Source organism: Guillardia theta, assembly GCF_000315625.1.
Source record: "Guillardia theta CCMP2712 unplaced genomic scaffold GUITHscaffold_3, whole genome shotgun sequence".
Taxonomy (NCBI): Eukaryota; class Cryptophyceae; order Pyrenomonadales; family Geminigeraceae; genus Guillardia; species Guillardia theta.
Window position 1 is genome coordinate 841619 of NW_005434671.1, and position 21953 is coordinate 863571.

General features: G+C 54.6%; 8 protein-coding genes across 8 annotated transcripts; 5 read left to right on the top strand and 3 right to left on the bottom strand.

Annotated features, from left to right (window-relative positions):
• Window positions 1–205: 205 nt before the first annotated feature.
• On the bottom strand, window positions 206–1100 carry GUITHDRAFT_156874 (hypothetical protein; the record flags this gene model as incomplete). The annotated part of the gene is made up of 5 exons (XM_005841453.1): window positions 206–309; window positions 353–452; window positions 503–538; window positions 593–981; window positions 1028–1100. The coding sequence occupies 5 exons, from the start codon at window positions 1098–1100 to the stop codon at window positions 206–208; spliced, it is 702 nt and encodes a 233-aa protein (XP_005841510.1).
• A 1719-nt stretch (window positions 1101–2819) lies between these two features.
• Window positions 2820–4440, top strand: GUITHDRAFT_132238 (hypothetical protein; the record flags this gene model as incomplete). Its single annotated transcript, XM_005841454.1, has 2 exons — window positions 2820–4049; window positions 4345–4440. The coding sequence occupies 2 exons, from the start codon at window positions 2820–2822 to the stop codon at window positions 4438–4440; spliced, it is 1326 nt and encodes a 441-aa protein (XP_005841511.1).
• Window positions 4441–4691: 251 nt separating this feature from the next.
• Window positions 4692–5208, bottom strand: GUITHDRAFT_150039 (hypothetical protein). The gene has a single exon (XM_005841455.1). The coding sequence runs from the start codon at window positions 5159–5161 to the stop codon at window positions 4778–4780; it is 384 nt and encodes a 127-aa protein (XP_005841512.1). The 5' UTR covers window positions 5162–5208; the 3' UTR covers window positions 4692–4777.
• A 1677-nt stretch (window positions 5209–6885) lies between these two features.
• Window positions 6886–7377, top strand: GUITHDRAFT_100010 (hypothetical protein; the record flags this gene model as incomplete). Its single annotated transcript, XM_005841456.1, has 2 exons — window positions 6886–6953; window positions 6996–7377. The coding sequence occupies 2 exons, from the start codon at window positions 6886–6888 to the stop codon at window positions 7375–7377; spliced, it is 450 nt and encodes a 149-aa protein (XP_005841513.1).
• A 156-nt stretch (window positions 7378–7533) lies between these two features.
• On the top strand, window positions 7534–8352 carry GUITHDRAFT_150040 (hypothetical protein). Its single transcript, XM_005841457.1, has one exon. It carries the CDS (start codon window positions 8117–8119, stop codon window positions 8342–8344), a length of 228 nt encoding a protein of 75 aa, XP_005841514.1. The 5' UTR covers window positions 7534–8116; the 3' UTR covers window positions 8345–8352.
• Window positions 8353–9655: 1303 nt separating this feature from the next.
• On the top strand, window positions 9656–10467 carry GUITHDRAFT_63705 (hypothetical protein; the record flags this gene model as incomplete). Its single annotated transcript, XM_005841458.1, has 2 exons — window positions 9656–9794; window positions 9845–10467. Coding segments are annotated over 2 exons (762 nt in total), but the record flags the coding sequence as incomplete, so codon positions are not given.
• A 25-nt stretch (window positions 10468–10492) lies between these two features.
• GUITHDRAFT_100012 (DNA-directed RNA polymerase III subunit RPC3) lies at window positions 10493–12538 on the bottom strand (the record flags this gene model as incomplete). The annotated part of the gene is made up of 9 exons (XM_005841459.1): window positions 10493–10558; window positions 10603–10665; window positions 10715–10790; window positions 10838–10900; window positions 10954–11027; window positions 11073–11117; window positions 11233–12234; window positions 12283–12435; window positions 12485–12538. 9 exons carry the CDS (start codon window positions 12536–12538, stop codon window positions 10493–10495), a joined length of 1596 nt encoding a protein of 531 aa, XP_005841516.1.
• A 6692-nt stretch (window positions 12539–19230) lies between these two features.
• Window positions 19231–19719, top strand: GUITHDRAFT_63537 (hypothetical protein; the record flags this gene model as incomplete). Its single annotated transcript, XM_005841460.1, has 1 exon — window positions 19231–19719. A coding segment is annotated over one exon (489 nt), but the record flags the coding sequence as incomplete, so codon positions are not given.
• Window positions 19720–21953: the final 2234 nt, after the last annotated feature.

A 21953-nucleotide genomic window follows, 5' to 3' on the forward strand; every position in this document is an offset into this window, starting at 1 on the left:
ACCGTATCTTGCAGGCGTCTCAGCGCAACCTTGCGGCTCTCACCAGAGACAATCTGAAGCCTTACAAGAAGAAAGAGCTAGAGACAGACATACTCTTGTAGAGTTCAAAAGAGCAGCAGAACACTCGGCACGTTGTGTGAGGAGGTCACAATTTACTGTGTAGCAACACGTGCATCGATGAACCTAAATGGAGTCAGAGTCACTTTCACAGCGGACGCTTGCGAGACAGACCTGGGTACGTTGGCAACTTCAGGCCAAACTCGTCACGGATAGCAGGAGGCACAAACCGCCCCCCTAGAAAATGGTGCCCTGAACACGCTTCAGCTCCCCGAAAGACGTTGGGGCAGCGGACCTTTGAAGTGCTTCGCACACAACTTAGGTGCAGTCAGAGAGATCAGAACTGCAGGCTCCAAGCCGACTCCCCCCTTGTTGCCCTCGTTGACGTCCCAGCCCTGGCAGTTGAATGAGAGAGGTCGAGAGGACAGGCCTCGATATGCATCACAGATGGAACATCGACAGAGACTATTGGCTTCGAGATCTGAAAGCATCAAGCTGGTCAGGGACCTATTCGATCTTTCCCTCATCCTTTCACCTTCTTCAGCGTACTGATAATGTCTGCGAAAGGAGCTCGGATCTCTCCCTTGAAGGAGAACCCAAAGATCGCATCCACCACCACGTCAAAATCGCGTTCGATCGCCTCCGCCGAGGGCAGCTCTTGCAGCACGGGGACGTCAAGGCTAGCCAGCTGAGTCACCAGACCCTGATACAAAGGTTTCGCTGTTTGCTTCGGATAGCACACAACAGGCTTGTAGCCAAAGTGATACAAGTGTCGAGCTGCAACCAACCCGTCCCCTCCGTTGTTCCCTGGCCCACAAACAACAAGGATCCTCTGCAGATTTTGCGCGCAATACTCGGACGTTGCAGTAGCTACGCTCAACCCAGCAAGCTCCATGAGCTGGTCGATAGAGAAACCCAGTGGCCCTGGGCAATGGCGTCAGCAGCTCTTCCCATCCCTATGGCAGCCAACCCATCAACTTCTCGTCGATCTCCGCTGCCTTGGATGCTTCAAGGAAAGCCAAGTCCTGCAGCGAGCACGCCATGGTGCCCTGCAGCCGGTCAGCACAGGACGAGGAGAACAAAAACGAGTCCCCCCGTATCGGAACGATCGCGAGTGGGAGGAGCGTTGTGAGATAGACATTCATCCTCGGGCCCTTGGAACGAGTGACTGCGTGCTGGGAGCGTTGGCGTGCACATCTCAGCCCGGCAAATCTCAATCCGGGGATGTCTTTAAAGCGCAACATCATCTGAGGAAAACTATGACTAGGAGGAGGACGGGAATGAGATACCCCCAACACCATACATCGGCTTCCCTTCACACTAACCTGCTCCGAACCACAACACTTCTCGATCACATCTTTCAAACTTACTCTCCTCCAACTCTTGAGCCTAATGTTTTGTTTCATGTCATGATAGCCATACTCTCATTTAGTTCTTCTCATCTACTTCCTATCGTGTACAGGCTCTCCTACCGACATGCTCGCATCTGCTCTTTGAAGCTTTGCGGTCCAGAGTTTCCTGCCTTCCTCATTCAGAAACACGAATACTAATCATTCCCCTAATCTCTGTCCGCTGCCCTCCATATATTTAAAACAGCTTCTCATGGGGGTGGGGTAGTTAAAACACCGGTCCAAATACACTCTTCTGGTACGTTCAGAACCCATGGGGTAGTGTCAAAGGGGGGGGTGCAATCAAACGGTCATTAGCATGTCCTCAACGCATCCGTTGTTTTCCGTTACTCACGGATTTCGTTGCCCTGCTATTACGCCCCTCTATTCCCCAAAACGCACTGATCCATAAAAATTTGTATATATAAAAAACAATATAAAAAAGTACGGAAATGTAGAGCGACACTGGGGTAAGCAGTACTGGGAATCGAGGACGTTGTAATGCACATTATTAAAAAGGGTCATAACAGTACTGCAATTTTCGGCATGATGAAGCGCAATAAGTTTTATCTTAGTGAGAGTCTCATTGATCGTACCACAGGGAATCAGTAAATCAACCCCCAAGCAAAACCTTATAGTAAACCAATATTACATATATTTTATAAATAAAACATCTTTGTACAGACCCTTTTTTTTCATGACCAAATGGCACAATGAAGAGGGCGAATGGGATGGGGGGTGCGAGCGGTCAGGCAAGGCAGGAGAGACAGGGGCAAGAAGGGAGCAGAAGATCCAGCGATGTAGAGTACAGGGGGCACAAGAGCTGATGAGGAGTAAGGGGAAAGATCAGTTGCTGTGAGAAGCAGGGAGCACATTGATGGATGTAACCTAACTCGGCACGGCGGAGGGCTGGGCAATGGAGGTCGGAGAGGGAGATAAAGACATACACATGAGCCATGTCAACGAGAAAGAAATGTCAGTATGTTTCCAAGTATAATGGAGCTACAGGAGACGAGGTATCCTAGAACGCAGAAGGCGTGCAAAATGTTTCAAGTCGCCATGCCAACAGAGGCTGGCTGGGTAGGGTCTGGAACGAGATTAACATAGATGAATGCGTGCAAGTCAGTTTTAGATCAGCCAAGAATTGTGTATCATGTATTCAAAACTGCGAAATTATGTAAAGAAATGGTGACTACTTTTGATTGAAGGATGATCGGAATCAAGTTTTCATGGTGGTTCTGATTTCAAACTTCGCAGAAATCCAAACAAGGAGTTTTCTTGCTAGGAGCATCAGCATGTCATAGTGTGGTGCGTTAAAGTTCAGCCAATTCTTGGCCTTTTTGAACATCGGGCTTCGGATAAGCTCGCTAAGCTATGAAAAAGTACTTGAACCGATTCTGGGGGTCTGCTGATGGATTTGATGGGAAGACAACCCTGAAACAAATCTCAAACTCAGAGAATTTATCAATTCAGAGGGTTAGCAAAGACAAGGGGGGAGTAGGCCTCAACGGAACGAGTAAACGGGATGAAGATGGTTTCGGCGATCAAGGTAAACTCTTCTTACAGGGTTACATCGAGCGAAAGTCGAACAAGAACGGATTCCAGAAGAAGTGGAAGGTCCAATACTTCGTGCTCAAAGACTCCAGGCTCCGTTACTACAAAGACCAAGTTAATTACTTGGATGGTGAGCAGGAAAAAGGAGAGATATACTTGAATGGCATAAGCATAAATTTCGGTGCAACCAAGGTCAACATGTCAGGAAATCCTAGATACGTCATGTTGTGTGAAGATAGATGGAAGAAAAAAGTCTTTGTTCTGGCATTCACCTCCGAACAAGAGAGAAATACTTGGTACGAAGCGCTCCAGATAGCTGTATCATCTGCCTCGGCTCCAGAAAAGAACGTGAAAGCATCGAAAAGCACTTCTCAGCGCAAGAGTTCATCCCCGTCAAACAATCGCCAGAATTCTCTTTCTTCTGTTATGGATTTCTTATCGGGTTCCACATTCCAATTGCCATTTGCTTCTAGGAAGCCGAAATGTAACTTTTCAGAATCGGATAGAAACACTCAGACCCATTCGAAGGTTGCGAATCTAATGCTCGAAATAGTCACGCAGAACCCTCGGAATGACAAGGATGTAAATGTTTATATCAAATCATCGAAGGGAGGTCGATATGGGGTTGAGTTGATTTGTGAAGGACATCATGACAACCTTTGGACATACACCTGGACGTACAACATCGACTACGTGCAGCTGAATTGTGAGTCAAGGGCTCGCCGTATTGTCGTTGATTGGAACAACAAGTGTGCCTGGATCAAGGGAGACATTGAGATAGACGAAGAGTACGATGAGGAGTTTGGAGACTTGATGCATATCTACAAGGAACACGACTGTCTGTTGATTCACTCAACGATTCCTTTCTCTCCTCGCTGGAATTGGATAGTCGGGAAAAGCGACCCCCAGAGGCCGTACAAGATTTCCCTCAAGGACAGTCTGTCGGGATCTGAAAAGCAAGTCACTCTTCCGTTGCAAATTTCCCATGGGGGCCACACTGTTGCTGCCTTCAGTGCAAGCAAGACTGAAGCATTGCTGTCTTTGATGGAGGTAAGTTGGCTGCCCTTGTGGTTTTGGCACAAGCATGAACCCTCCAAACAGATAGGCGAGGAAGATCAGTGGATACTGATCAGTATCACTTTTGTTTTGAGCATGTTTATTTCTATGGATGGAGGTGAAACATGTGACTGTTCTTTTCACTTTTTTTAATCCTAATTCGAATACCTCTAGATAACCTGAACTTACCTGCTCTTGATATCACATCATGCTCGTCAACCTCCAGAAGTCCAACTGGCACATGTAAGGAGCATGCTTTGAATTTGCTGAAGATGACTTTGAGTTCCAGCGACCTACGCACGAACTCCAATACGACAAGACAGCTTTGGCGAGTGGAGTCACTCAGTCCCAAAGACGACTCAAAGTTGCGTCGGTGAAGACCTAACAGGCGATGAGACCGGGAAGGGTATCCGTCAAAAAAGACTTGTCTTGGGCTGACTCAGACGCAGGGAGACCTTTAATCGGACTGCAAGCGCCGTTCCATCTTGACGAACCTTATCCTCATCCTGATTCTGTGTATTGTCCGCACGAGAACAAGGAAGGAAGTTAGAGTCTTATCAACTGCGAATTGTAGCTTAGGTATTCTTGCCGCTTTCTTTTAAAACTATTCACACAGTACAACGAACCAAAGAGATATGGACTTTTACAATCAGTTTATTAGCGAAAGAATAAGAGTGTAGTATGAATTGAGGGAAGAGTCCGGGTACCTTCCAGCCACCCCATCATCTGCATCGACTAACATGTCTTGACGCGCCTTCATCCCCACCTCGCAGCCGTAGAGGAAGCTTAGTTGTCTCTGCACATTCGAGGCTCATTTCCGAACTATCTGAGACCGAGGAAGCCATGACTTTGAGCGCCTTGGTGAGCTCGCCATTAGCCTCGTGGTGCTCGGCCAGCTGGCGAGAGAGCATCCTGTTCTCCATCTCCAGCCTGAGGATAGACTGCTGGACCTCTGCATACATGGCTGGGTAAGGGCAAACGTCGATCGTCATTCTTGACAGTTTCGAGGGGCGCGCTTCTCCTCCATGAGCCAAGAGAAGCATGGCAACCAGAACTGTTGATAGTGCTCGTCTAAGAATGGCGGTGAATTGTTGAGATAGAATCATTTTGTACAGGAGTGTAGAAGAGTAAGGAGGAGGAGGAGGAGGAGGAGGAGGAGGAGGAGGAGGAGGAGGAGGCTTCGTCAAGTGAACAACCGACGCTCCAGGCACAGTAGGATCGAGAAAGATATGGCGGAGTGAGAGAACCACCAGCTGTGTAAACTAAGGAGCAGAAGAAAGGTCCGACAGTTCACGCGAAGGAGCGAGAACGATCAATAATGCGTGGAATTCCCCGACCGGAACCCACTCGGTGTATCGAAAACGTATTCCTCGATCCTTTGCAGGTAGCCGCTGTTTGTTTCTGATTCTTGCTTCTCAGAGCCTGTCTTGCTGTCTTGAGTTGCCTTGACCTGCCTTGTCTTGATCTGTCTTGACTTGTCTGGTCTTGTCTGCGTGTATCTACTCTCCTTGCACGTTCTTGCCAAATGACATGGAGCCTCTAATAAAAGAGCTTCGGGTGAAGTTTCCCACTTGAGGGGTATAGCCAGTCAGGGGGTCCCCTTTAACCTCCTGACAGTTAAACTCTGTAAACCAGTGGGTACTTACAGGACAATTAGCTGGTAGGGGTGATCGAAGTACCGGTGTCGTTTAACGACAAGGGCTACGTTACAAGGGAACAAGGGGGTGGTGGGGTAGGGGTACGTATTCAAAGTGAGTTAAGACTACCTGCGAAGGGGTAGGGGTTACCACCCCACCGTGGAATGAGAGTGCAAGACATAGAGCTATGCTGGGTACTATTCGAACAAGATACCCTACCAGTTCGGTACGATGTTCTAAAGGATCAGGTGTTTGACCAATGTTGACGAGGGTGGGTACATGACTACCCGTTCTGTGTAGGCGCTCAAGAAGAGAAAAAGGGGGTAAATTGGATAAACTACGGGTACTCAACGAAACGTTGTTTATTCTTGAGGCCGAAAGGGGAGGCGGCCGCAAAGCGGTAGCAAATCAATATACATGTGCATATTATATATATATATAACACTGTAAAGTATCTTTTACGAGTTGAATATAATATTTTATATACAGTAAAAAAACTAATTGAAGTTTTAATAACATATATAATCATTCGTCATTTTAAATGCGAAGCGTTGGTATTTGAAGAGTTTTCAGGAATTAAGTCTTCTTTACATGATCCAGAATCCTACTTTTCGATAGTTTGACTGGTGTACCCCTCCATTTTCCAGGAATTTGGAAAGAAATATGTAGGTGGGGGTGCGTATGCTAATTTAACAGCTCACCCGTAGTAAAGAAGGGGTTCTGTACTCACCACCCTTCTATTGATAAGGAACAAGAAGTATTTTCATGGGTGGGGTCATCTCAGTGAAAGAAGTCAGAGATGCATTTTTTTACGTACAGGGAAGTTAAGTTAAAAATCAGGCAGTTGCCGTGACTCGGCGATCAGGGCATGTGGAACTTCGGGCCAGCCCGCCGGGCCACGGCGGCCCGGCCCGGCCGGCGGCGGCGCAGGAACTCGCCACACTGTCAGGTCAACTTTGAGTAAAGGTCAGGGAACTTCCGAGTTCGGAACGGCGGCAAACTGCCCCCTCAGGCTGCCCCCCCCGGGGGCCCCCGAAGATGCCAGCTTCCGAGCCTGCAGTGGCACGGCCACCGTCCCGGTCTTGACAGTGATCGCCGGACTGCCAGCCTGAGGGACCCCGGGCCCCGGGCCGGGCGGCGGCAAACGGTTCAACGATGTAGCCTGATCGTTGGCATACTCCGAGGCTCGTCCGATGATGCATCAATTCTCAGTCCTAGTAGTTTATTTACACAGTCCTGCATTCATAGCCGCCGTGCCACGGTGACTGTTGACTCGGCGTTCACAGGCTGAGACTCTGTGCAGCCAGAACACGTTCACGGTCACGGCGTGTGCGGCGAACGGCGAGAGACGGCCGAGTTTGGATCAGCTTCGCAATCAGAGGAGGAGAAACCAGCTTCGCGCGAAGGAGGAACAGCTTCGCGAGGAGGAGAAGCTTCGCAATGAAGAGGAAGAGCAGCTTCGCGAAGCAAGGCTCTTGGCGTTGAGGCAGAACCCTCAATCTGTGGAGCGAGGGATAGCGTGGGAGGAGTCGGAGGTGGGGCAGACCGTCCTCCAGGGCAACGTGGGAGTGCTTTCGACGCAGGCCATCAATCGGTTGATGGCACACGTCGAGTTTGGAAGTGAGAGAAGCTGGATGCCGGTGAACAAGTATGTTTCAAGTACGCTTACGGGGTGCACAGTATAATCGACTTTGAGGCAGTTGGCTCTCAGCTTTGGCTTTGAAAATCCGGGCGTAAAGGGAAGTCTTTTCGAGATGTACTTCTTGAAGAAGTTGGAACAAACAGGCTTGAGTGTGAGTTCGTGGCCCGAGACAGACCGAGATCTGGGATCAATGTCTGGTGGTGAATTTTTCATTATTGCAAGGCATCAAGCTTCCTGTTCAAAATACGTACTTGAGGCCTTCAAGGAGGCTATGAAGCAGTGATGGTCGACCAAGAGAAGCGGAAGGTGATGTTTGTACAAGCAACGATCGAACAGCAACATGCTTTCAAACTCTGTTTCTTCTTGAAGGCTCTGAAATTGCTTAACATCCCGAAAGGTGGGGGATGGAAGATGGAGGTTGTTTTTCTGATTCCAGTTGAGGAGCTTGCAAGGTTTGGGATCAAACCCACCGAAGACAGAAGCGCGCTAGAGGATTAAGGGTGGAAGAGAGGAGAGGAGGAAATGCAGGCAGAAGTAGCAGGAAATTCTATCATGTAGTCAGGGGGATCCGAAGCAACGAGAGGTCACATGCCGAAGAACATCGTCTCTTGAGGTACGCATCGAGGTAGCCAACTCCATTCACAGCCACGTGGCTGATGTTTGTGAAGAGTGAAGTCTCGGACATGTGAATATCTAGGCGTCCACTGGTCATCTTTCTCGAATCGAGACGCAGTAGCTCTTCATCTTTTTCCTTCCATGAGAGCCAAGTTCTTTTTCCTTCCATGAGAGCCAAGTGTATACTTGTTGTCGTTCATGACCATGCCTGCTCGAGCTTCCGTCATGGTACTGCCGTCATGGTACTCTATGGCAGGCAGCTTCAGCAGTATTCGATTGCAACTTCAACAAGTCTAGCAGCTCTACTCCTCTGCGACAGCTTCGCCTCTGAGAGCAAGAGTCAGTTGGATGGTTCTTACTCCCGCAACATCATGATAGCAATTGGAACATCTTGATCCGAGACGGATTGTTTTATGGGGTGGGTGGTTCTGCATCATAGGGGAGTCACCCGTTCTTTCACTATGAATAGGACGGGTATGGTTCAATTATCGAGGGAGAAGGGGTAGGGGTCATGGATGTTGCAGTATTGTTGTCGGTTCCTATGAGGGGTAGGTACCACGAGGAATCATGAGGGGTAGGGGTGAAGTACCTCAATTCATTTTCCTTTCCTTACCCCTACTTTTACACTAAATGGGACCGGTTTCCAAGAAGCTCAATTTACACTGGTTTGTAAAATTGGGGGTGGGTGGTTGAATGATCTCAGGGTGGGTAGTGGATCCGGCGCTGTGGAATGCTGCGGGGGCGAGGAGCATTCCGAACGAGAGCATTTTTTGTGAAGGGGGGGGGAGAGGTATGGAGCCTGACGCTGGAACAAAGGGAGAGAACGTACGAACAACACAGATCAGAGGGTTGCCGAACAATGCAGAGGGTGAGAATTAATTATTTCAAGGGGAGATGTCCATTTTGATGGACGTAAGGTGGTGGAAACAGCCAGAGAAAGCAAAGTAGATTGATTTTCGACCAAGTGAGTGGAGGGTAAAAAGTTACATGACTTCTTTTTTATTTTCATGAGTTCTTTCATGATGTGAAGAGGAACGCTTGGCAAGCAAAAGAGAGAAGGGGATTGAAAGGATTCCTTTCCTAAGGGTGAAATCCTGTATCCCATATTTCCATATTATCAGGAAGGAGAATTTTGTTATCTGTTAGACCAAATACCCCACCTTATTCTGTGTCGACGATCCGTTGATGTCAGTCTAACAGGGAAAGATGAAACTCTTGAAGCAACTTTTGGCTACAACCCTAGTTTTCCACTTGAGCACTTCATCCGCCTTCACCCCTTCCTGCCTAAAGCCTCCTGGCAAGCATTTGGTGCAAAATGGTGAGGGAAAATTTCTTGCAACCTGCTGTTTTCCTGAATTTTTGTTGGGACCAGCGCTGCCTCGTGGGCAGAGGGGAGTTTCGGTGCAGGTACGTCCGTTGGTTTGCTTCCTTGAGTGGATGATTGATTCTGTAGAAGTCTTCTCGTCCAAACATCCACACCCTCCGTGGAAACCTTGAAAGCTCAGTCGGATGGATTGGTCGTCCGGGCTCCTCCATGCAGGTGGTTCTCGCAGCTGAGCAGGTGTGAGTCTGACGTGAGTTTAGGTCCCGGAGCCGAGAATGGCTGAAATGCGAATGAGTCAATTGGGAAAAATTGACATTGATGGGGCTCAAATCCAGTAACTGAGATTCTTCTCTGAACTTTATGCGCTCATGTCGTGTGTAGATATGACTACTTGCCCGGAGATGGGCCTGTTATCTTCTACCTTCCAGCGCTCAACCAAACCAGGCACGGCGCCAAGGCTAACGCTGTAAAGACTTGGTGCCGCCGCAATGGCCGAAGCTTCTTGGTGGCAGATTACTACGGTGCAGATCATTGTTTCCCTGCGTGTTTGGGATCTAAATCTCTTGTGCAGGCACTGGCAAGAGTGACGGTGAGTACAGTGATGCCACTATCACCCGCTGGGCCAAGGATGCGGCAGCTTTGATCGATTGGTTGAAGAAGGAGCATGACCATGACGGAGTCATCATGGTGGGAGCCGGTGTTGGTGGATGGGTTATGCTGCACACAGCTCAGTGGCGCAAGGACTCGATTGTCGGTCTTGTTGGAGTCGCCGCTGACCCTGATTTCACTGAAACTTTGGTTTGGCCTGCGCTTGAAGACTCGGTGAAGCAAGAGATCGAAAACAAGGGGCTGGCGGTGATCACATGGGCTGGTAAGCCGTATACGGTGACAAAGGCTCTCTTCGATGATGGCCGCAAGATGCAAGTGTTGAACAAAGGGCCCAACTCCATCCCCATCACATGCCCCGTCAGGCTCATCCAGGGCCTTGGGGATGAGGAGATCCCTCCTGAGCGAGCGCTGGAGCTCAGCGACTGCTTGCTCAGCCGCGACGTGGTCATCACCTACGTCAAATACGGGAAGCACGCGCTGGAGGACTACGAGGACGACTTCAGAAGAATTTATTTCGCAGTGGAAGATATCGAAAGGCAGGTTGTCCGCCAGAACTGGTTGAGGAACATGAACCGCCCGGTCTGATTTTGAGGGGCTTTAAAAAGCAACTTCACATTGCAGCCATTCTTGCGCGGGTCTCTTCCAAGGCTTCAATCTTGTTCGCATCCACCATTACCTGAAATGGAATGAATTCGTGCTGAAACTCAAAAACCTTCGCACCATTATCGTTTCATCCAGGCGTAAGATCGCTGTGTTCACTCTTTCCATCTGTTGTACAAGGGCCTGTCGAATTTCCAATGAGCGAGCTGCGTCATTTGAAATCAGGCCAAACCTGATACTTCTTCATTTGCTTGTCTGTCAGGTCGGAGACCTCCCCTCCAACTCCAATGAAGTTCTCGCACTCGCGCCTGAGTTGTCTCGTCAACTTCCTGCACGTTAGCAGAGGTCCGCTTACTTCTTCTCTTCTCTCTTCAGCAGCAGGAAGTTGATCGTTCTGTACATCTCATCCTCAACAATGCTGCAACCGTACGTCACTCGTCCGCAAGTGCAGGGGAATCCAGTCAAGCTCACCTGCATACTTTCGGGAGGTCCACGTACCAAAGGAAAAAAGTCCGCTGTGTGTTGTGATCGATTGTCCGTGGAACCTGAAGGAGTAGATGACGATCGGGCAGAGAACTTCAAGAGCTCACCTCTTGCAGCCGGACGAACTGCGCTTTCAGCATCTTGCACAGGATCTGCAGCATGAGTTACGAGGGAGCATCCTTTCAACGAGGAGGGGACGAGGTACAGAGAATATGAGGAGCCTGGGCCAGGACAATCCTCTGACTGCTGTAGAAGGGTTGAACTTACGTCATTCGCATCTTTCTTCGGAACCATGCTCAGGTCCCACACCGTCTTCGACTCAAGGTACTTCCTCTCCAGGAGCAGGCGGAATATCCTCCTCCCCCTTGCCGTAAACTTCTTCTCAACGATGCTCTCGAGGATCTGTTGTCGCAGCTCCATCATCAACAAGGAGATGTCGGGCTTGAACGTGGAGCCCTCCGATCCTCCTCCCATCAGCTTCGTGACACTCTTGAACGCAGGATCTTGGCAGAGAGCAGAGAGCTGCTCGCTCAGCACCTCCCAAGTGCGGACTACATTCAGATCCTCATTCCTCCCCTCAGACGCATCCAGCATAGCATCCACAGAAGCTGAGGGGATGAAACCGTTGGCCAGGTTAGCCGGCTGCAGGGCACGGTTTCGGATAGTGCGGAGGAGGAGCCTCATGAGCGAGGCAGTCTGAGGACCGAAACGATCTTCCATCAGCTGCGCTATTGCCGCAGTCCTGAAGTCCCAGAGGAAGGCTGGGGTGTTGACCCTCCACGTCGACCCTTCGTTGTCGATCGACTCCTTCAGAGCTCCATCTTCCTTCAGCGGGATCCCTGCGGCTCCGTTGTCTAGTTTCACCAGCTTGCTTTCCCGCTCCTCGCCTGCCGAGCCTGCTTTCCTCTTGCCCGTCTTCTTCTGCGTGGGCGAGAACAGTACGGCCGGAGTGTCGGCCCTCTCCATGTTCGATTGCGCGCGGACGATGTACTTCTCTTGGATCAACAGGTTCCCAGCTTTCACCAGCTTGTCCTCACTGATCTCCTCGTCTCCATACTTGCAGTGTTCGATGATCTGAGCCATGCTAGCTCGGCCATGCTCCAGGATGGCCTCCATCACTTGGGACGCCACCCGTGCGTGTTCCATGCTTGCCTGCGACTTGATGTGCGTGCAAAACTTGGGGTATCGGAGCCGCAGGCTGGCCTCCTCGACCTCGAAGTGGTAACGGCACTCTCTCGCCGCCGACGTGCTGTCAACAGTGACCGAGACCTGCCATCCTCTTCAGCTTCCAGCAGGGTAGGGGGCCAAAATGCACACCAGGTTGTGTTGAATTAGGACAAGCAGGTTGTTCCTGAGGGCAGCGCTCCCCAGCTCTGTGTCAGCTTGCAGCTCCTTGAGCGTCCGTTGCGATCTGCGTATGAGGGCTGCGCAGACGCTCTCGCTCGCTGCTCCGAAGTGATCCTTTACAACCTGACCGACATGTTCACATCTCGCGCGTAGGGAGGGGATCAGAGGTTACCTGCAGTGCAGCTCCCTGCAAGCCGTTCAGGATCGCTGGTCGTGCAGGAGGCATGTCCAGGTTGTGTATCGATGACTTACAGTTCCATAAGATACCTGCACAACCTCCTTCAGCCTCCACAATCAAGAAGGCAGAGACTATCTCATAGCCTATAATGACACGGTTCCAAACAATCTCACAACTCTCCGGTCCCCTCACAATTGCTCTCTTCTCTCTTGTCTCTTTCCAGCAGCAATCCCTTCTCCATCCTTTCATCTTGCAGCCCAAACTCAAAGACACCTCCCTCCCCCCCTTCCCGCTCGCTCTCTCCCTCCTCTTCACTTGTCCCCTTGCCGCCTTTGTACCTCCTTGCCTCCCTCCCTCCCTCCGTTCTCACTTCTCCCTTCCCCTCCCGCCTCTCAACTCCTCCTCCTTGCTTCTTCTTTCTCCTCTCTTCTTCTCCCCCTCTCCTTGCGCATTTCATGTCGCTCCCTCTACCTCGACCCCGGTAGCGTTCCCTACACATGCATTGATCAATTCTCGTTCCTGCTGATTTTCGCAGGATACAGTCCGGCGAAACTGGTCGGATCATGGCCCGGCAAGCGGAGGCCGCTGAGCGGCGGCTGCGGGCCCGGCGGCGCCGCTGGTCACTCAGTCACGGCGAGCCTTATCGATCAATCGGGCCCGGTCTTTCTGAGGCTATGGGCTAAAGATGCTCATTTTGCCAGTACCGTACGGTCGCCCGGGAGTCGGGTCACGGGTGGGTAACTTGGCACGCCGGGCCCTAGTACGGCTAGCGCCCACAGTGACTCGGAGACCCGGCCCGGGCCCGAGCCCGGCAAAGTGGCACGTTAATTTTTGTGAAGAGGCTCTCCAGCCAAATAACGAGGCGGGCCTCTTCATGTCAATGGCCTCAGTGGGGTGTAGTAAGGCCTATAGTCAAGGCAGCAGCAGACCCCAGCCTCGTGGTTCCTTGGCGACCCGACGCAAGACTTGACTATAGATCGACATGACACTTTGTAGTCAAGATCAGGGGCCTGAGGGTGAGAGGCCGAGATGGCCGGGGAGTGGTGGGCGTGCGAGGACGACGATGATCTTCAGAAGGCGCTGCGCGCCAGCATGGCAGACCTCGAGTCCCAGGGAGGGCGGGGAAGGCCCCCAGAGGAGGAGTGGGAGGGAGAGGGCCTACCTGATGAGGCACGTCAGGCCCTCCGAAAGGTCACTTCGTCATGGGAGAAGCAGAAGCGGATCCTATGGACGAACACGGACGAGGCGCTGGAGTACGCGCTTAAGTATGCAGGGAACACGACGGTGGTTATCTTTGTCAACCAGATGATACCTGAGATTGTGAATACCTGCGTTCAAGACTGCACCTGGGCTGACATCGTAGAGGACGCTACCACGAAGGCGGATTACTCGGATGTTTTTTGCCGCATCCTGAAGCAGTGCATGTCGATCATGATCGAGTCTCTTAGCTCGGGGTTCATGGATCTTCTGCCGTCCCTCAATGTGCTTCTAGATCGAGAGTCGGAGCTTTACTCCAAGTCCTCCCGAACGCTCTCCGGGGCAGAACAGCCGCCTCCTCAATTCCTCTGGAAGACCCTCTCGGACAGCTTCACGCAAGCCAAGGGACACGAGACCATCCTCGAAGGCATCCGGCATTGGCGATGGTCTGCTGTGCTGCACTGCCTGCGACTCCTCGCCAAGTGCGGCGACCAAGCAACCTTCATGACCGCCTTCGAGATAATGCGGGAGAGAATAAGAAGCAAAGGGTTGGAAGCTTGGAGAGAGGAGGGGAAGGACCTGAGCTTGGTGGTGAAAGAGTTTGCAACGGCAAGATTCAGGACGCTCCTGGGAGGAGGAGGAGAGCACCTCTTGTACTCGCTGGGGAAGGACATCATCGAACCCGCAGTGGAGGGTTCCAAGTCAGAGAAGTTCATGGACAGGATAGGCGCGCTGTCGGCGATGGCTTCAGTGATCGAGAGCAGAGCGCTGGAGACGAAGAACCAGTCACGTTGCCAGTTCCTGGATGAGGAAGGAGTGATCGAGGATCTCTTTGGGGAACGAGCCCACGAGCGCATTATCCAGGAAGCAATGAAGCTGTTTCAGGTGATGGAGATGAACGTGGCAAGGCTGGATCATGTGCTGTCTGCATCCTTCAATACGTTCGACGACTTGATACGCTCCTCTGTGAACAACATCATGGTCTGCCTGTGCGAGACCATGAAGGAAGAGGCGATCATGTACGTGCTATATCGCTGCGAGAAAGCCCTTGAGGATGAAAACATCTCCGACGCGTCCACCGAGCTCATTCTGGCCCTTGCTAACGCCAAGGAGGGAAGAAACGACGTCAGCCGGCAGAGCACAGGGTCGGGGAGCTTGAGGGAGAAGCCGCTGCTGATGAGCAAGGGGAGCAATGTGTCACAGGGGATCCTCAAGCTGTGCTGTAGAGCTGCTTGCATCTTGCACTTCGACACGACTCGAGATCTCTCGAGGAGGACGAGGGTGGCGCTCCAAGACCTGCTCAACGACAGCGCCCAGGTCGCGTCCGGAGACGTCGGGCAGCAGCTGCGCGACTTCGTGCTCTCGTACTGCATCGAACTGCTCCGGGAGCTGCAGGCGGACGGGGAGGAGGAGAGGATGCAGGAGATGATGTACGCGAGCCAGAGCTCTGCCCAGACCGCCTCTCGGGTGCGGGCAAGATCCCTGCATGCGATCCTGAGGAGGGTTATAGAGATGCACCCTACCTCGCAAGGATCCTTCCAGAGCCGGTCGAGGAGCGCGTGCGTGCTGAGCCTGCAGGAGCAACACAAGCTGGTGGACCACGTGATCGACGACATCATCATCAGCTGCAGGTCCACCCTCAGCCCCCTCGCAATGACCCGCTCTATCAGCTGGGGATCGCTCCAGCTGGCGGAGATGCAAAGCAACGGGGTGGCGGTCGAAGGAAACGGGGGTGGCGCCTCCCTTCCTCGTCCGTCCGCCTCCATCTTCAGCTCGGAGAGGTGGGAGAGACTTGAGTTCCTCCGCTTCCTCCTCGAGCAGTCCGATGGCAAAATCGTGTTGACGAAAGAACAGGTAGGAACTTCCGCCCCTTTCCTTCCCTTCGTCCCCACGCGCTCCGCGACTCGGCCTTCTCCTCTCCCCCCGCCTCCTGCCCTCCTCTCCTTCCTTTCACCTCGCCCTCGCCCTAAACTGTCCCATCATCTCATGGTGATCGCAGGCGAAGAGCTTGTGGGTCTGCATGGACAGTCACAGGGAGGTCAGGATGTGCTGGTTCCGTCTGATGCAGGACTCTGGGGGGCTCATGGAGGAGGGAGCAGAGGAGATGCTCTTCGAGAAGATGATGACTGGTCCCCCCGACTCGCTCCACAGCATGTGTGCCTTTGACTTCTTCCTCGCGCTCTTTGTGGACCTCAACGGCCCCCTGAGGGCCCGGGCAGGACGGGACCTTGCTCCTCACTACCTCGAGACGGTCGGGAGGAACGGGGTGAAGCCCGGGCACAAGCTGTCGGGGACGTCGCTGGTTGGGAGGAGAATCGCACTGAGAGCAGCGGAGGACAACCAGCTGCAAGTGGGAACGGTGACGTCGCACGAGCGGACCCAGTGGCAGAGCATGTACGTGCTAGTGCTGGACCAGGACGGGACGGAGCAGAGGAGGCAGCTGGAGTCGGGGAGCGTGGAGTGGAGCCTGGTGGAGGATGACGTCGGAGTAGACATCCCTGTGTTCGAGTTTGAAAGATGCAGGAGGTGGAGGAGGCTGCGAGGCTTTCACAGCCTGTGGGAAGTAGCGCTCTCGGCAGCTGACAACCTTGTGGCAAGCAAGGCGGCAACGGTGGTGATCCGAATATTCCTGTGCTTGGAGGAGGAGGAGGAGGAAGAGAAGGTGGGCAGGAGGGGCGGGAAAGAGGAGAAGGAGATGGACGCAGAACCTGCACACGAGCTTGAGGATCCAGGGAAGGAGCTCATCGTGAGCTTGTTCGAGGAGCTAGAGCGAACGGCGCGCGAGCTCTTCAACTGGGAGGACAACATGATGTGGGAGCTGCGGAAACGAGCGAGGAGCCTCTCGCTGGAGATGGACGGGCAGGACCGCGCGGAGGGGGAGGGAGGAGGAGGAGGGGGAGGAGGAGGAGGAGGGGGAGGGATGCAGTTCTCGAAGGAGATGACGACTCAGATGAATCTGGCAGCGGACGTCCGGGGAGCGATAGAGGCCGTTGACCCGGCACTCGCTCCTCTCGCTCCCGTGAGCATTGCGAGCTCGATGGCGATCGACAAGGCGCCGCTGAGCCCCGAGGACGAGGCCAAGAGCACGAGGATGCTCCGTTGCATCGAGCTGCTGCATGCGCTGGTGCAGCAGCAGCAGGGAGCGCCGCGACACGACTCCCTCGGTCGATGCAAGCCTTCCTCTCCAGCCAAGCCCACGGAGGTGACGAACTACATCGACATGTCTGAAGGACAAGCAGGGGGGGAGCGAGAATGTGTGAGGAGGAACAGGAAGGGCCTCGGGAAGGCCCTCGCCTCCTGCTCCAACATCGAGCACCACTACAACCTCCTCCTCGCCATCATGGAGATGCCGCAGACAAGCTCCAAGATGCAGAGCTCCATCTGGTCCCTGCTCATGGCCCTGCCTACCCTCAGCATGCGACTGCAGAGCATCGAGGAGCAGAATTTCGCGGACTGGAGTACAATCTTCGGTCCTGAGATCGGGATATGGAAATCTCTCTACTTCCTCCAGATCATCGACTCCTCCCTGTATGTTTCCCTCCATCCATCCATCCCTCCATCTATCTTCGTCTCCTCTCCTTCTTCCCTTTCCTCTCTGCGTCTCCTCTCCTTCCTTCCGTTCTTCCCTGACCTTGTCCTACAGCTTGCCAGCGGAGGATCACAAGCTCCGCCGGGCGGTAGAGTGGAGGAGGAAGTTTCTGGCGACCGGCGGCTTCGAGCAGCTCTGCCTCTTTGCCATGACGGTGGACAAGACCACGTGCTGGCATCAGCCGCACGCCATGGCGCGGTCCCTGTGCCTCCCCCTCCTCTGCCGCATCCTCAAGTCGTGTGTGGCTGGGGCCCTCTCGGACAACACCCGTGGGGCGGAGGACGAGAGGATGGAGGACGAGAGCAGGAAGGGATCACAGGGAGAGCATGGGGGAGGAGGGGGGCAGCGGGAGAATGGGATCGACATGCTGGCGTTGATCAACCAGCTCCTTTCCTTCCTCCTGGCACCTGCTGGGAAAGGAGAGAAGCTTGAGTTCCTGAGCAACGCTCTCCTCGACGGCCTCGCCGTCATCCGTATGCTCCTTTGCTCGCACGCCTCTCCAGCCTCCTTCTTCCTCAGGTCGCCTCCTCCCAGCGGCCAGACGGCCGTGAGCAGCTCGCTGGTGGAGAGCTTCCTGAGCAAGGGGTCAGCTGAGGAGCTGGTGGACGGGATCCTGCTCAAGAACGAGGAGGCGAACGTGCGCTCGAGCGCGAAGCAGCTGCTGCACGAGATGATCCTGTCGACGCAGAGGGCGAGGGGAGGGGCGAGCGAGGAGATCAGCTCCGTGCTGCTGCTGCGGACGATCACGATCCTCCAGAGAAGGATGGGGAGCTTCGATCGCTTCAGCGACACGTGTGGGCAGTACTTTGAGATCCTCGGTGATCTGCTGGCCCTCACCAGCAAGCTCCTCCCTCTCAAGGCCCCTGAGGTCACCGTGCTGGAGCAGGTGGAGGACAGCGCCGTCTCGCTCTTCGACCGGCTCGGGCGCGAGGCCGGAGACGTCTTTCTTGCTCACTTCCTCTCCTTCCTCGATCGGCACGCGAGGCTCAGCGCAGCCTTCAGGAGAAAGCTGGTGGACAAGGAGGCGGTAGGCCGCCTCCTTCACGACTTCCTTATGAAGCCCTCGGAAGGTGCCCTGCAGCCTCTGTGCAACCTCCCCGAGTCAAGAGGAGGAGCATGGCGGCTGCTGACGACTATCGCGGAGGGAGGAGAGCGAGTGGGCGAAGTCACTTCGTCCGTGAACCTGTTCCTCCGCTCCGTGAAGCCGCCGCTCCTCCCCGACGGCTCGGAGGACTGGCAGCCGCGGGTCGCGGTCTCGAGGAGGAAGGGGATGCCCTTCCTCGGGCTCCGCAACCCTGGCGCGCGCTGCTACATCAATGCGATGATGCAGCAGCTGTTCTGTGTGGACGCCTTCCGGGAGCTGCACGCGACAGTGAGGCTGCCGGAGGAGGAAGGCGCAGAAAGGAAGGGAGTGGCAATGGTGATGTCAACCACCTGGACCTGCGACGTGTGCACGCTGGAGAACGAGGAGGAGACGGAGACCTGCACCATGTGCGCGACGGGGAAGCGGCCGAAGAAGGAGAAGAAGCGAGTGGCGAAGGGGGAGGTGCTGCGGCAGGTGCAGAGGACAATGAACTTCATGATGTACAGCGAGCTGAGCAGTTTCGACACGGTGGAGCTGATGGAGTCGTGCAGAGACATCGGCATGCACAAGCCGATCGAGCTGCAGAACGACTCCTCGGAGTTCTTCCAGCGCCTGCTAGAAAAGCTGGAGACCGAGCTGGGGGGAGGGAGCAGCCTGCGGAAGCTGCAGCGCTGCTTCCGTGTGCGCATGATGACTCAGAGGGTGTCGGCAGAGTGCGAGCACGCGAAGCCTGTCAACTGCGGGCCCTTTGACAAGGCGATCAACCTCTCCATCGCGGGGATGGGGAGCCTGGAGAAGGCGCTGGACGCTCTTAGGAGAAACACGCTCATCACCGGCAGCAACCGGGTGGTGTGCGAGGAGTGCTCGAGCATGGCGGGGAAGGTGGTGAAGCGAGCCTTCTGGGAGAACAGCTTCCTGGACCGCAGCTCGCTCTCCGATACGCTCGTGCTCAACCTCAAGAGGTTCACCGTCCAGTCGCAGGGAGGAGGGAACGTGAAGATTAACGACTTCCTGTCCTTCCCGCAGGTGATCGACCTTGCCCCCATCACACGGCCGGTCTCGGAGACCAGGTCGCTGGACGCTCCTGCTCCCTCCAGCACCTCCGACGACCCTCTCCTCTACGGCCTCGTGGGCATCATCGTGCACAAGGGAGAGGCGACGCACGGGCACTACTACAGCCTGGTGAAGCATGCGACAGGGGTGTGGTACAAGGTAGACGATGAGAAGGTGGGGATTTTCGAGGAGAGCCAGATAGCGGAGGAGTGCTTCGGGGGGGTCAACATCAAGACCAAGTCGTACAGGGTGGAAAAGAAGCCCAAGAACTACAACGCCTTCGTCCTCTTCTACCGGAGGATGCAAGGGGAGGACGAGGCGATGTCCAACTCCTCCGACGACGTTTCCAGCTCCAACAGTGGCAGCGTATCCCACGGCGACTCGGACCCCTCCGTGCAGGGGCTCGAGAACGCCCTCCGCTTCCTCAACGACGTTAGGAGCAGGGACTCATCGCACCCTGCCCTGGAGGACGTGCTCACAACCAACGAGCAGGTGCTGTGCCAGGAGATCCTGTTCGACCCGACGTTCTCTCACCAAGTCCTCGACTTCCTCGCCCACAACCTCAAGGAGCAGGAGCGGAGCTCGGCCGGCAACGAGCTGCTGTGCATGGGTATGACCGTGCTGGTTCGTGTGGTCCTCAAGTCCTTCGATCAGTCCAGGCTGGACGAGTGGCTGGACTTTTTCTCCCTCCTCCTCCCCAAGTTTCCTGCAGCCTGCGAGTGGTTCCTTGCCCGCGCCCTCGAGCCTGACACCATCGCGTCCTCAGCCACAGGGGGGCCAGCATGCAACACTAAGAGGTCCTGGTTCTGCGGCTTCCTCCTCGACTGCCCGCATGCCGAGTCCCGCATCGCCTTCTGCAAGCTCATCCTCTGTGCCTCCCATAGCCTCGTCTCCTCCTCCTCCTCCTCCTCCTCCTCCTCCTCCTCCCTAGCGCACGAGGGAGTGGTGAAGCTGGTCAACGTCATGGTCGAGATGCTCTCAGCGCAGGCGAGCGACCCCAAGTACATTTCTCAGTTCTTCATGCTATGGAAAGGCCTCGCCAAGGACCCCAACGCCCCCACGGGCTACGTCAGACCCTCGGCCTGTGCCGGCATCCTCCACCAGGCGGACGTTCCCTACCTTCTCTCCCACCTCTTCCTCGGAGAGGCTTCACCCAACAAGAGCCTTCCCCGCATCTCCCCGCACTACGGCGAGACGGACATGAAGGAGCTCGTGCAGACTATCACCATCCTCTTCCGCTTCGCCGGCCCCTCCTCCTCCTGGCTGGAGAGCATGGCAGAGCCGCTCATCTCCAAGCTCGCACTCGAGGGGCCGTCGGAGGGGGACCCGGGCGACGGTGTTGGGCTGCTGATCCAGCTATGCAACGACGAGAAGGTTCTGAAGCTGACGGTCAAGAGTCTCATAGTGAACGGGATGAAACTTGACGCCTCCTCCTACGACAAGTCGCAGCAGTCCCTCCTCGCCCAGCGTGCTGAGGCCCTGAACGCTCTCATCCTCATCGGTAAGGACAGCCCCAGCCGCGTCGACGCCATCCTCTCCACCCTCACCGACCAGGAGATCGTGCACGCGGCCGTCCACCCCAACGCCGTGCTGGAGCATCTCAAGTGGATTTCGCGCATTGTGGTGAAGGCGAGCAGGGTCAGGGCGGCGCTGGCATGGCTGAAGGAGCACCGGGCGCGCTGGCACTGGATGCAGAGAAGAATCGAGGAGTTCCAGATCATGGACGAGGACAGACGGTCTGCCTCCACCGTCGGGCTGGTGATGGACCTGTCGGAGATAGCGAGCGGGTGGGAGGAGGCGGCAGTGCGGGTGATGGGGGGAGGAGACTTCCTGGTCAACGGAGTCTACAGGCTGACAAGGAGCGCGACGAGCGGGCAGAAGCAGTACGGGAGGCTGGTGGGGGACCAGGAGTACGCGATCAGCTGGAACCCCAGCAGGATGGAGTGGCAGATGATGCGAGCGAACATCCTCTTCTACTTCAACCGAGGAGGGAAGATGGCGGAGGGCGAGCGAGGAGACTCGATGCTGGACAGGTAGAGGAGGAGGAGGAGGAGGAGGCAAAGGGGAGGAGCGGAGGGAGCGGAGAAGTGGCGGGGGGGGAGGGGCGGGAAGAGGAGGAAGAGGAGGACAGGAGGTCATTGGTCTGCAGGCAAGCCCCAGCGTATCCCCCTGAGGATGGATGGATCGTAGCGGATGGCAAGCATGTAAGCGATGCCTCTCTTCTCCTGCCCTTCCTCCTGCACCTGCGCCTCCTCCTCCTCCTCCTCCTCCTCGTCTTGTCGCTCACTTGTGCCTCCTTACACACCACCTGCTCCTGCGTTTAATATTGTTGTTGTTGTTGTGGTGGTGGTGGTGGTTGTGATGATGATGATGATGGAGGGGAGGAGGAGGAGGAGGGTTGTGATGGTGACTGTCATAATTTACAGCCGCCTCCACGTGTAGTCAGAATCGCACCGAGCGATCAACCTCCGAGCTCTCCCATGCACAGGATCTCCAAGTTGAGGATCAACAAGGTGAAAGAATCATCCAAGTTCACCTCC